Here is a 12867-nt window from a genome sequence, read left to right as displayed (position 1 = left end):
GTACAGTTTAAGGAATTCCCTGGAGGTCCAATGGTTAGGACTCTGCACTTTCATTGCTGAGGCTTGGGTTCAATCCCTGGACAGGGAACTAAGATCCCACAAGCTGCAGAGTGTGGCAAAAAAAAAAAAAAGTAGTTTAACTTCTCCTCCCCCGACATTTTATGTTATTGATGTCACAATTTACATCTTAAATATATGGTTTATCCATTAACACTTTATTGTAGCTATAGTTACTCATAATACTTCTGTCTTTTAACTGTAATACCAGAGTTAAAAGTGTTTACATCAATCATGTGATACATCACATTAACAAAATGAAGAATAAAAATCATATGATCATCTCAATAGATGCAGAAAAAGCTTTTGACAAAATCTGACACCAATTCATGATAAAAACTCTCCACAAATTGGGTATAGAGGGACTATACCTCAGCATAATAAAGGCCATACTTGACAAGCCCACAGCTAATGTTATACTCAACTGTGAAAAGCTGAAAGCAGTCCCTCTGAGATCAAGAACAAGAAAAGGATGCCCACCTTTGTCACTTTTTTTCAACATAGTATTTGAAGTCTTCCATCAGACGAGAAAAAGAAAAGGAATCCAAATGGGAAAGGAAGAAATAAAACTGTTACTGTTTGCAGATGACATGATAACTATGCATAGAAAATCCTAATGATGCCACCAAAAAACTATTAGAACTCATCAATGAATTTGGCAAAGTTGCAGGATAAAAAATTAGTACACAAAATCTGTTGTGTTTCTATATACTAACAACAGACTATCAGAAAATAAAATTAAGGAAACGGCCCCATTTACAATTGTATCAAAAAGAATAAAATACGTAAATCTAAGGAGGTAAAATACCTGCACTGAGAAAGCTACAACACTGATGAAAAAAACTGAAGATAACACAGATTGAAAGATATACCATGCTTATGGATTGGAAGAATATTGTTAAAATGACTGTAGTACCAAAGCAATCTACAGATTCAGTGCAGTCCCTATCAAAATACCAATGGCATTTTTCATAGAAATAGAGCAAATAAATCTAAAATTTGTATGGAAGCACAAAAGACTGAATAGCCAAAACAATCTTACGAAAGAAGAAGCAAGCTGGAGGTATCATGCTCACTTATTTCAAGCTATTCTACAAATCTACAGTAATCAAAACAATATGCTACTGGCACAAAAATAGACACATGTACCAGTGGAACAGAATAGAGAGCCCAGAAATGAGCCCACACTTATATGGTCAATTAAAGACAAAGGAGGTAAGAATATACAATGGGGAAAATTTAACCTCTTAAATAAATAGTGTTCGGAAAACGGGACAGCTACACGAAAGAATCAAACTGAGCCACTTCCTCACACCATACAAAAATAAACTCAAAATGGATTAAAAACCTAAATGTAAGACCTGAAACCATAAAACTTCTAGAAGAAAACATAGGTAGTACACTCTTTGTCATTGGTCTTAGCAATAGTTCTTTGGATATGTTTCCGCAGGCAAGGGAAACAAAAGCAAAAATAAGTAAATCAAACTAAAAAGCTTTTGCACAGTGAAGGAAACTATCAACAAAGCAAAAAGGCTACCTACTGAATGGGAGAACATATTTCCAAATGATATATTTGAGAAGGGGTTAATATCCCAAATATACAAAAAACTCATACAACGTGAATCAAAAAACCGAACAATGCAGTTAAAAAATGGGCAAAGGACCTGAATAGATATTTTTCCAAAGAAGATGTACAGATGGCCAACAGTCACATGAAAAGATGCTCAAGACAGCTCTGCCCACCAGAGCAACACCCAGCTCTACCCACTACCAGTCCCTCCCATCAGGAAACTTTCACAGCCCTCTTAGTTAGCCTAATCCACAGGAGGGCAGAGAGCAAAGGCAAGAAGAACTACAATCCTGCAGCTTGTGGAACAGACACCACATTCACAGAAAGATAGACAACATGAAAAGGCAGAGGGCTATGTACCAGATGAAGGAACAAGATAAAACCCCAGAAAAACAACTAACTGAAGTGGAAATAGGCAACCTTCCAGAAAAAGAATTCAGAATAATGAGAGTGAAGATGATCCAGGACCTCAGAAAAACAATGTAGGCAAAGATCGAGAAGATGCAGGAAATGTTTAACAAAGACCTAGAAGAATTAAAGAACAAACACCTAGAAAAATTAAAGAACAAACAAACAGAGATGAACAATACAATTACTGAAATGAAAACTACACTAGAAGGAATCAAGAGCAGCATAACTGAGGCAGCAGAACGGATAAGTGACCTGGAAGACAGAATGGTGGAATTCACTGCCGCGGAACAGAAGAAAGAAGAAAGAATGAAAAGAAATGAAGACAACCTAAGGGACCTCTGGGACAACATGAAATTCAACAACATTCGCATTGTAAGGGTCCCAGAAGGAGAAGAGAGAGAGAAAGGACCCGAGAAAATATTTGAAGAGATTATAGTCGAAAACTTCCCTAACATGGGAAAGGAAATAGCCACCCAAGTCCAGGAAGTGCAGAGAGTCCCAGGCAGGATAAACCCAAGGAGAAACACGTGAAGACACATAGTAATCAAATTGACAAAAATTAAAAACAAAGAAAAATTATTGAAAGCAACAAGAGAAAAATGACAAATAACATACAAGGGAACTCCCATAAGATTAACGGCAGATTGCTTAGCAGAAACTCTACAGGCCAGAAGGGAGTGGCATGATATATTTAAAATGATGAAAGGGAAGAACCTACAACCAAGATTACTCGACCCAGCAAGGATCTCACTCAGATTCGACGGAGAAATCAAAAGCTTTACGGACAAGCAAAAGCTAAGAGAATTCAGCACCAACAAACCAGCTCTACGACAAATGCTAAAGGAACTTCTCTAAGTGGGAAACACAAGAGAAGAAAAGGACCTACAAACACAAACGCGAAACAAGAAAATGGTAATAGGAACATACATATTAATAATCACCTTAAATGTGAATGGATTAAATGCTCCAACCAAAAGACACAGGCTTAATGAATGGATAAAAAAACAAGACCCATATATATGCTGTCTACAAGAGACCTACTTCAGACCTAGGGACACATACAGACTGAAAGTGAGGGGATGGAAAAAGATATTCCATGCAAATGAAAATCAAAAGAAAGCTGGTGTAGCAATACTCATATCAGATAAAATAGACTTTAAAATAAAGAATGTTACAAGAGACAAGGAAGGACACTACATAATGATCTAGGGACCAATCCAAGAAGAAGATATGACCATTATAAATATATATGCACCCAACATAGGAGCACCTCAATACATAAGGCAACTGCTAACAGCTATAAAAGAGGAAATCAACAGTAACACAATAATAGTGGGGGACTTTAACACCTCACTTACACTAATATACAGATCATCCAAAATGAAAATAAATAAGGAAACACAAGCTTTAAATGACACAATAGACCAGATAGATTTAATTGATATTTATAGGACATTCCATCCAAAAACAGCAGATTACACTTTCTTCTCAAGTGCTCACGGAACATTCTCCAGGATAGATCACGTCTTGGGTCACATATCAAGCCTCAGTAAATTTAAGAAAATTGAAATCATCTCAAGCATCTTTTCCAGCCACAACGTTGTGAGATTAGAAATCAATTACAGGAAGAAAAAAAAGGTAAAAAACACAAAACACATGGAGGCTAAACAATACGTTACTAACTAACCAAGAGATCACTGAAGAAATCAAAGAGGAAATCAAAAAATACCTAGAGACAAATCACAATGAAAACATGATGATCCGAAACCTATGGGATGAAGCAAAAACAGTTCTAAGAGGGAAGTTTATAGCAATACAAGCCTACATCAAGAAACAAGAAAAATCTCAAACAATCTAACCTTACCCCTAAAGGAACTTGAGAAAGAAGAACAAACAAAACCCAAAAAGTTAGTAGAAGGAAAGAAATCATAAAGATCAGAGCAGAAATAAATAGGAACAAAGAAAACAATAGCAGAGATCAATAAAACTAAAAGCTGGTTCTTTGAGAAGATAAACAAAATTGATAAGCCATTAGCCAGACTCATCAAGAAAAAGAGGGAGAGGACTCAAATCAATAAAATTAGAAATGAAAAAGGAGAAGTTACAACAGACACCGCAGAAATACAAAGCATCCTAAGAGACTACTACAAGCAACTCTATGCCAGTAAAATGGACAACCTGGAAGAAATGGACAAATTCTTAGAAAGGTATAACCTTCCAAGGCTGAGCCTGGAAGAAGTAGAAAATATGAACAGACCAATACAACTAATGAAATTGAAACTGTGATTAAGAATCTTCCAACAGGGGCTTCCCTGGTGGCGCAGTGGTTGAGAATCTGCCTGCTAATGCAGGGGACACGGGTTCAAGCCCTGGTCTGGGAAGATCCCACATGCCGCCGGGCAACTAGGCCCATGAGCCACAACTACTGAGACTGCGCGTCTGGAGCCTTTGCTCCGCAACAAGAGAGGCCATGATAGTGAGAGGCCCCCACACCGCGATGAAGAGTGGCCCCCGCTTGCCGCAACTAGAGGAAGCCCTCACACAGAAATGAAGACCCAACACAGCCAAAAAAGTGAAAAAATAAATAAATAATAATTAAAGGTGCTAATAATTTAAAAAATAAAAAAAGAATCTTCCAGCAAACAGAAGTCCAGGACCAGATGGCTTCACAGGTGAATTCTATCAAACATTTAGAGAAGCGCTAACACCCATCCTTCTCAAACTCTTCCAAAAAATTGCAGAGGAAGGAACACTCCCAAACTCATTCTATGAGGCCACCATCACCCTGATACCAAAACCAGATGAAGATACTACAAAAAAAGAAAAGTACAGACCAATATCACTGATGAATATAGATGCAAAAATCCTCAACAAAATACTAGCAAACAGAATCCAACAACACATTAGAAGGATCATACACCATGATCAAGTGGGATTTATCCCAGGGATGCAAGGATTCTTCAATATACGCAAATCAATCAATGTGATACACCATATTAAAAAATTGAAGAATAAAAACCATATGATCATCCCAATAGATGCAGAAAAAGCTTTTGACAAAATTCAACACCCATTTATGGTAAAAACTCTCCAGAAAGTGGGCATGGAGGGAACCTACCTCAACATAATAAAGGCCATATGCGACAACCCCACAGCCAACATCATTCTCAATTTGGAAAAACTGAAAGCATTTCCTCTAAGATCAGGAACAAGACAAGGATGTCCTCTCTCACCACTATTATTCAACATAGTTTTGGAAGTCCTAGCCTCGGCAATCAGAGAAGAAAAAGAAAGAAAAGGAATAGAAATTGGAAAAGAAGAAGTAAAATTGTCACTGTTTGCAGATGACATGATACTGTACATAGAGAATCCTAAAGATGCCACCAGAAAACTACTAGAGCTAATCAATGAATTTGGTAAAGTTGCAGGGTACAAAATTAATGCACAGAAATCTCTTGCATTCCTATACACTAATGATGAAAAATCTGAAAGAGAAAGTAAGGAAACACTCCCATTTACCATTGCAACAAAAAGAATAAAATACCTAGGAATAAACCTACCTAGGGAGACAAAAGACCTGTATGCAGAAAAGTATAAGACACTGATGAAAGAAATTAAAGATGATACAAACAGATGGAGAGATATACCACATTCTTGGATTGGAAGAATCAATATTGTGAAAATGACTATACGACCCAAAGCAATCTACAGATTCAATGCAATCCTTATCAAATTACCAATGGCATTTTTTACAGAATTAGAACCAAAAATCTGAAAATTTGTATGGAGACACAAAAGACCCCAAATAGCCTAATCAGTCTTGAGGGAAAAAAACAGAGCTGGAGGAATCAGACTCCCTGACTTCAGACTATACTACAAAGCTGCAGGAATCAAGACAATATGGCACTGGCACAAAAACAGAAATATAGATCAATGGAACAGGATAGAAAGCCCAGAGAGAAACCCACGCACCTATGGTAAACTAACCTATGACAAAGGAGGCAAGGATATACAATGGAGAAAAGACAGTTTCTTCAATAAGTGGTGCTGGGGAAACTGGACAGCTACATGTAAAGGAATGAAATTAGAACACTCCCTAACACCATACACAAAAATAAACTCAAAATGGATTAGAGACCTAAATGTAAGACTGGCCACTATAAAACTCTTGTAGGAAAACATAAGAAGAACACTCTTTGACATAAATCACAGCAAGATGTGTTTTGATCCACCTCCTAGAGTAATGGAAATAAAAACAAAAATAAACAAATGGGACCTAATGAAACTTAAAACCTTTTGCAAAGCAAAGGAAGCTACAAACAAGACGAAAAGATAACCCTCAGAATGGGAGAAAATACTTGCCAACGAATCAACGGACAAAGGGTTAATCTCCAAAATATATAGACAGCTCATGCTGCTGAATATTAAAAAAACAAACAACCCAATCCAAAAATGGGCAGAAAACCTAAATAGACATTTCCTCAAAGAAGACATACATATGGCCAAGAAGCACATGAAAAGCTGCTCAACATCACTAATTATTAGAGAAACGCAAATCAAAACTACAATGAGGTATCATCACCTCACACCAGTTAGAATGGGCATCATCAGAAAATCTACAAACAACAAATGCTGGAGAGGGTGTGGAGAAAAGGGAACCCTCTTGCACTGTTGGTGGGAATGTAAATTGATACAGCCACTATGGAGAACAGTATGGAGGTTCCTTAAAAAGCTAAAAATAGAATTACCATATGACCCAGCAATCCCACTACTGGGCATGTACCCAGAGAAAACCATAATTCAAAAAGACACATGCACCTCAATGTTCATTGCAGCACTATTTACAGTAGCCAGATCATGGACGCAACCTAAATGCCCATCAACAGACAAATGCATAAAAAAGATGTGGTATATATATACAATGGAATATTACTCAGCCATCAAATGGAGCGAAATTGGGTCATTTATAGAGACGTGGATGGATCTAGAGACTTTCATACAGAGTGAAGTAAGTCAGAAGGAGAAAAACAAGTATATTAACGCATATATGTGGAACCTAGAAAAATGGTACAGCTGAACCGGTTTGCAGGGCAGAAATAGAGACACAGATGTAGAGAACAAATGTATGGACACCAAGGGAGGAAGGTAGTGTTGGGGGGGTGGTGGTGGGATGAACTGGGAGATTGGGATTGACATGTATACACTAATATGTATAAAATGGATAACTAATAAGAACCTGCTGTATAAAAAAATAAATGAAATCCAAAAAAAAACAAAACAAATGTAAGTCCTCCTCCCTGACCAAAATCTTGATTCCTCAGTTCCCTTCTCTATAGGGGAATTTCTTGGGTATCTTTCCAGAAATATTTTAAAATTCTGGCACCGAGCACTAGCTCAGATCTTAGGGTATGATCTCCTTGCATTCTTTTTTCCCATACACAAATGAGGAGTATACAGTACTCTTCTGCTTTTTTAAAAATGAAAGAAAGAAAGAAAAGATGCTCAACATCACTAATCGTCAGGGAAATGCAAATGAAAACCACAGCGAGATATCACTTCATACCTGTTTGAATGGCTTGTATCAAAAAGACAACAAATAGCAAGTGTTGGTGAGGACGTGGAGAAAAGGGAACCCTTCTGCTCTATTGGTGGGAATGTAAATAGGAGTAGTCACTATGTGAAAACAGTATGGAGATTCCTCAAAAAAGCAAAGGTAGAACAAAGCAAAGGTATGATCCAGCAATTCCACTCTTGGGTATTTATCTGAAGAAAAGGAAAACAGTAATTCAAAATGATACATGCACCCCTGTGTCTATTGCAGCATTATTTATAATAGCCACGTTATGGAAGCAAGCTAAGTGCCCATCAGTAGATGAATGGATAAAGGTGATGTGTTCTATACACACACACACGTGCACACAGATACATGCATATACAGTGGAATATTACTGAGCCATAAAAAAGATTGGAATCTTGCCATTTGTGATAACATGGATGGACCTGGAGAGTGTTATGCTTAGTGAAATAAGTCAGAGAAAGACAAATACTATATGATTTCAGTTACATGTGGCATCTAAAAAACTAAATAAGTGAACAAACCTAACTAAAGAGAAACAGAGTCATAGATAGAGAGAACAAGCAGGTGGTTGACAGAGGGGAATGGGATGGGAGGAGGAGAGAAATAGGTGAGGGAGATTAAGAGATACAAATTTTCAGTTACAAAATAAATGAGTCACAGGTATGAAATGTACAGTGTGGGGAATATAGTCAATAACTATGTGATATCTTTGTAATGATGACAGATGACAATGAGACGTATCCTGGTGATCACTTTGAAATATTTAGAAATATCGAATCACTAGGTTGTATACCAGGAACTAACAGTATTGCAGGTCAATTATACTTCATAAACAAACAAAGTCATAGAGAAAGATCAGATTTGTGGTTACCAGAGTTGTGGGGTGGTGGGAAGGGGAATTGGGTGAAGGTGGTCAAAAGGTACAAACTTCCAATGACAGGATAAGCAATTACTAGGGATGTAGTGTATAACATGATAAATATAATTAACAGCTATATGTTATATGTGAAAGTTGTTAAGAGAGTAAATCCTAAGAGTTCTCATCACAAGGAAAACATTTTTTTTTCTATTTCTTTAATGTTTTATCTATATGAAATAAACTTATTGTGGGATTCATTTCGTGTTTTATGTAAGTCAAATTTTTAGGCTGTACACCTTAAAGTTATACAGTGCTGTATGTCAATTACATCTCAATAAAACTGGAAGAAAAAAATTTTAATAAGTAAATAAAATAACTTAGAAAATGGATCTAGCAGGAACCGTGACCATTATGCATCTATACTGTCTAAATAACTGAGGTAATCACATGGCGTGTTTTCATTTCCATTATTTAACAGGACCCTTTTTAGACCTCCTTTAGATAACAGAGTCATAAATTCTGTCCTTTATCCTTACTTTGGAGAATCCTGCCCTTCTTTGGCCATATCCTTCAAGGGTTTTATTTAAATTCCCTCTACAGAAAATGAGCATTATAAAATTCAATTTTTCAAAGAGGAAATATGGAGTAATATTTGATAAGTATGTGGGAAGAATTTAATGAAAAGAAGTACAGAATTTGAGAGGTTAGCCTTATCACAGTCTATATGAAATTAAATAACTTGGGCACAGTAGTGTGGCTGGAGAAAAAGGAAAGAAAACAGTATTTCTGTTAGTCTCTTTGTAGTTCTCTATACAAAGCTTATGTTCCTACATTGGCACTACTACCATTGTGGTTAGAAAATTAGAAGGCAGAAGAATCATCCATGTTTTCACAAATACTGTTCCTGCAAAATAAAATGGCAGGCGCCATCTCTAGGCCTCGTACTTCCAGAGTCCAAATGACATAAAATTTATAGAAGAGAATTTTCTGAAATATAAGGAATCACTGTAGGTGATTATTTGTAGAAAGCACAGCACTTGGAATTTTAATGCTGAGTACGCTACTGGATATAACTGCAATACTATGGTAAGTAAATTAATCCCTGTGCTGTAGGAGTTATGATCTAATAAAGATAAGACCCTTCACCAGTCACTATAATGCAACCCCGTCTAACTATGGTTTAATGCAAGACCATAGACCATATATAGGATTTAGAGGAAAGTAAGTTTACTTCAGGCTCATGTTATAGAGAAATATATGAATTTTTTTTAGGGTAGAACTTAACTAGACAGATGGGAGGAAATTTTTTTCTTTTTTAATTTTCTTGGCCGCACTGTGCAGCATGTGGGATCTTAGTTCCCCAACCAGGGATCAGACCTGAGCCCCTTGCATTGGAAGTGCAGAGTCTCAACCACTGGACAGCCAGGGACGTCTGGGAAGGAAAATTTTTTAACTGTTAGAATTTGTAATTGGTCAGAAAGGCACAGAGTATTAATACTAGGGAGATACAGAATTGGCCAGCTTGGCTAGAGCAGTGGATTTATTTAGAAGGCAGTAGAAGACAGGGTTCTGGGCAAACTCCCCAACCTTTTTGGCACCAGGGACCAGTTTCGTGGAAAACAATTTTTCCAAGGTCGGGGGGGCGGTGGTGGTTCAGGCAGTAATGCGAGCGATGGGGAGCGGCAGATGAAGCTTCGCTTGCTTGCCCACCACTCACCTCCTGCTGTGCGGCCCGGTTCCTAACAGGCCGCGGACCGCTATAGGTCTGCAGCTCGGGGGTTGGGGACCCCTGCTCTAGAGGGTTGGCAGGAGGCAACTTCAGTCCTGGTATGCACACGCTAAATTACTGAGAAAGATCCTTTCCAAGGCGGACTAGCTGAAAGTATGTACAGATGCAGACAGTCTATTCAATTTCAATATGAAAATTAGAACTGATGCTGAGATTTCAGTGAAGGGTGAAGTTATAATGTGTAACATTTAAAGTTTTAAACTTTAGTGTGTCATTTCAGGAGCTGTGGGCCAAGGATTTATTCACTGATTTTTTTTTTCCCCAAGTTTGTGTTACTTCTTTTTATTAGGAAAAAAGCTTCTGTGGCCATTAGCTCTGGACATCTGAATTCCTTCTGCTCTGCTGGGATCCAGAAGTAGTTCTGAAGTTATCAGACCAGAGTTTAGAGAGGAAGGCTTAACTTCTTATGCCTTTCATATGATAAACACATTTACCTTCCCATTTAGTTCTTTCATTTTGCGTAAGACATGACTTCAGATTATAGTTAATTCATTTTTCCTTTGGGAGAATCAAGTTTTTGGTCAGATTTTAACCTACATACTTTTCTTTAGACCTCTCTTTTTTTATATTCTTAATTATAATTCTTAATTAAGAATATAAATTATATTCTTAATTTATAATATATTATAAATAAAAAAGTTATATAGATCTAATAGAATTGCTTCTATTAACTAATTGCTAATAGAAACAATCAGATGTCAGCACAATCTTAATTTATTGAGGAGAATAACTTGTGGTTTCTGTGGTTTTTTTTTTTTATGTAATTAGCTTTATTTGAAAATTTTATGGTTAACAGGCATAATTGTTTTAAGGTGTTCTACCATGATGGAAATTTATCCTAACATAGGCATTTTATTTACCTCTCAAAGGACTTTCTTCAGGAGATACCACACCCTTTATGCAAGAAAATATATTACATGCAGCCATACATGCTGTTAGTGATGAAGAGTCTGCAGAAGTAAATGCTAATGATCACCTAGAAGCCCCGAAGCTGGTTCTGCAATCTCTGTTCTCACTTATACGGGGTGAAGTTGAGCAGTTGGATTCAAGAGCACTTCCCCTTTGCCTTCATCAGGTATCATGTTAAACCCTTCACTTTCAGCCTCACTGAAATTCTGGGACCAATATTTGTAATAATCTAAAATCTTATTCTCTGTAATTGATTCTACCCCACCTGTCATTGGTGAGTCCAAGAGGAGGTGACCCTGGATCAGTGGCTGGTAGGAAATTTGGCATATCACTGACTCGTGGCCACACATTGGCTTGGATCATCAATCTATAGTTCATACTGTTGCTAACTTCTTTTGCTTAGCGAATAAGCCATGTAAAAATGAGAGTGAATGTAGTGAGTGCTTAATAAGTACCAACAAGGTATCAAAAACTAAGCTAGACACTAGGGAAACAGATTATGTAACAGAGCATGTCCTTAAGAGAGGCACTGTGGAATAGGAGAAACAGTTTGTAGATAACTAATTGTAGAAGTCTGTACAAAGCATTAGAGTAGATATGTGTTTAAGGTTCAGCAAAAGCGCATGATTAACTTGGTCCTTTGGACATTAGGTGAAAAAAAGGTGATTCTTGAGCTGGGTTTTGCAGGATGTATAGGCTCTCACTAGATGAACAAAGTGAGCTGGTACAGAAAGAGAGAACAGTCCCTGCAAAGACATGACTGGGATGTTGTTGAAGATTAAGATGTAAAAGAGACAGGAATTAAGACTGGTAGCTTGTGCCATTAAGGCCTGACTTTTAGAAGCTGAGAGCCTTTTTTTTTTTTTTTTTTTAATTTATTTTATTTATTTATTTTTGGCTGCGTTGGGTCTTCGTTGCTGTGCATGGGCTTTCTCTAGTTGTGGCGAACCAGGGCTACTGTTCGTTGTGGTGCACGGGCTTCTCATTGAGGTGGCTTCTCTTTGTTGGGGAGCATGGGCTCTAGGCGCGTGGGCTTCAATAGTTGTGTCACGTGGGCTCGGTAGTTGTGGCGCATGTGCTTAGTTGCTCGGTGGCATGTGGGATCTTCCCGGACCAGGGCTCGAACCTGTGTTCCCTGCATTGGCAGGCAGATTCTTAACCACTGTGCCACCAGGGAAGCCCGAGACTGAGAGCTTTTAATTATGCAGGTGCCAGAATTTGAATTTTAGAAAAATAACTCTTTTGATGATTGGGAGGGTAAGCTAGAAGATGGAGAGCCTGGAGACTGAGAGATCTTTAGGACAGTGATGAGGAAGATACACAAGAGATAATTCCGAAAAGATTAAGATATTTATGAGCTGTGTTTTATTTTCTTTTAAAATGAAAATAATTTGTATATGGGTGTGGAAAAAGCTTCACTTTTTATTTCACTCCTCCTGTTTCATTTAACTTTTGCAGTGAGCAGTGAATAATTTTTAAAAAGTAAAACAGCTTTTGTCCTAAGGCAGGAAAACATATATTCTTACAAATTTATGTTACCTCCTTGCTGGACTTGAAGAATGCCTCTGAGAAAATGTGTACTACTTTTTGACCTCTAATGTGTTACTGACATATATGGTATATGTTTACCATAGTTGAGAACTGTAGTTGAGAACCACCTATATTAAGGTAGCTTTCTAATCTTTCAGGCTTCC

The 12867-nt window shown here is 37.4% G+C and overlaps 1 protein-coding gene across 3 annotated transcripts in view; it reads left to right on the top strand.

Annotated features, from left to right (window-relative positions):
* Positions 1-12867, top strand: part of CNST (consortin, connexin sorting protein) — a 133711-nt gene that overhangs the window by 67064 nt on the left and 53780 nt on the right. For all 3 annotated transcript variants that reach the window (XM_082340445.1, XM_082340444.1, XM_082340443.1), the window contains one exon: positions 11134-11339. In XM_082340445.1, coding sequence (XP_082196571.1) covers positions 11163-11339 — 177 coding nt within the window. In that variant the 5' untranslated portion in view covers positions 11134-11162. The remainder of the gene's footprint in view (positions 1-11133; positions 11340-12867) is intronic.

The sequence above is a fragment of the Balaenoptera borealis genome, assembly GCF_965194805.1.
Source record: "Balaenoptera borealis genome assembly, chromosome: 1".
Lineage (NCBI taxonomy): Eukaryota > Metazoa > Chordata > Mammalia > Artiodactyla > Balaenopteridae > Balaenoptera > Balaenoptera borealis.
Note: the sequence above shows the minus strand (reverse complement) of the source record. Positions and strands in the feature narration are given on the sequence as shown.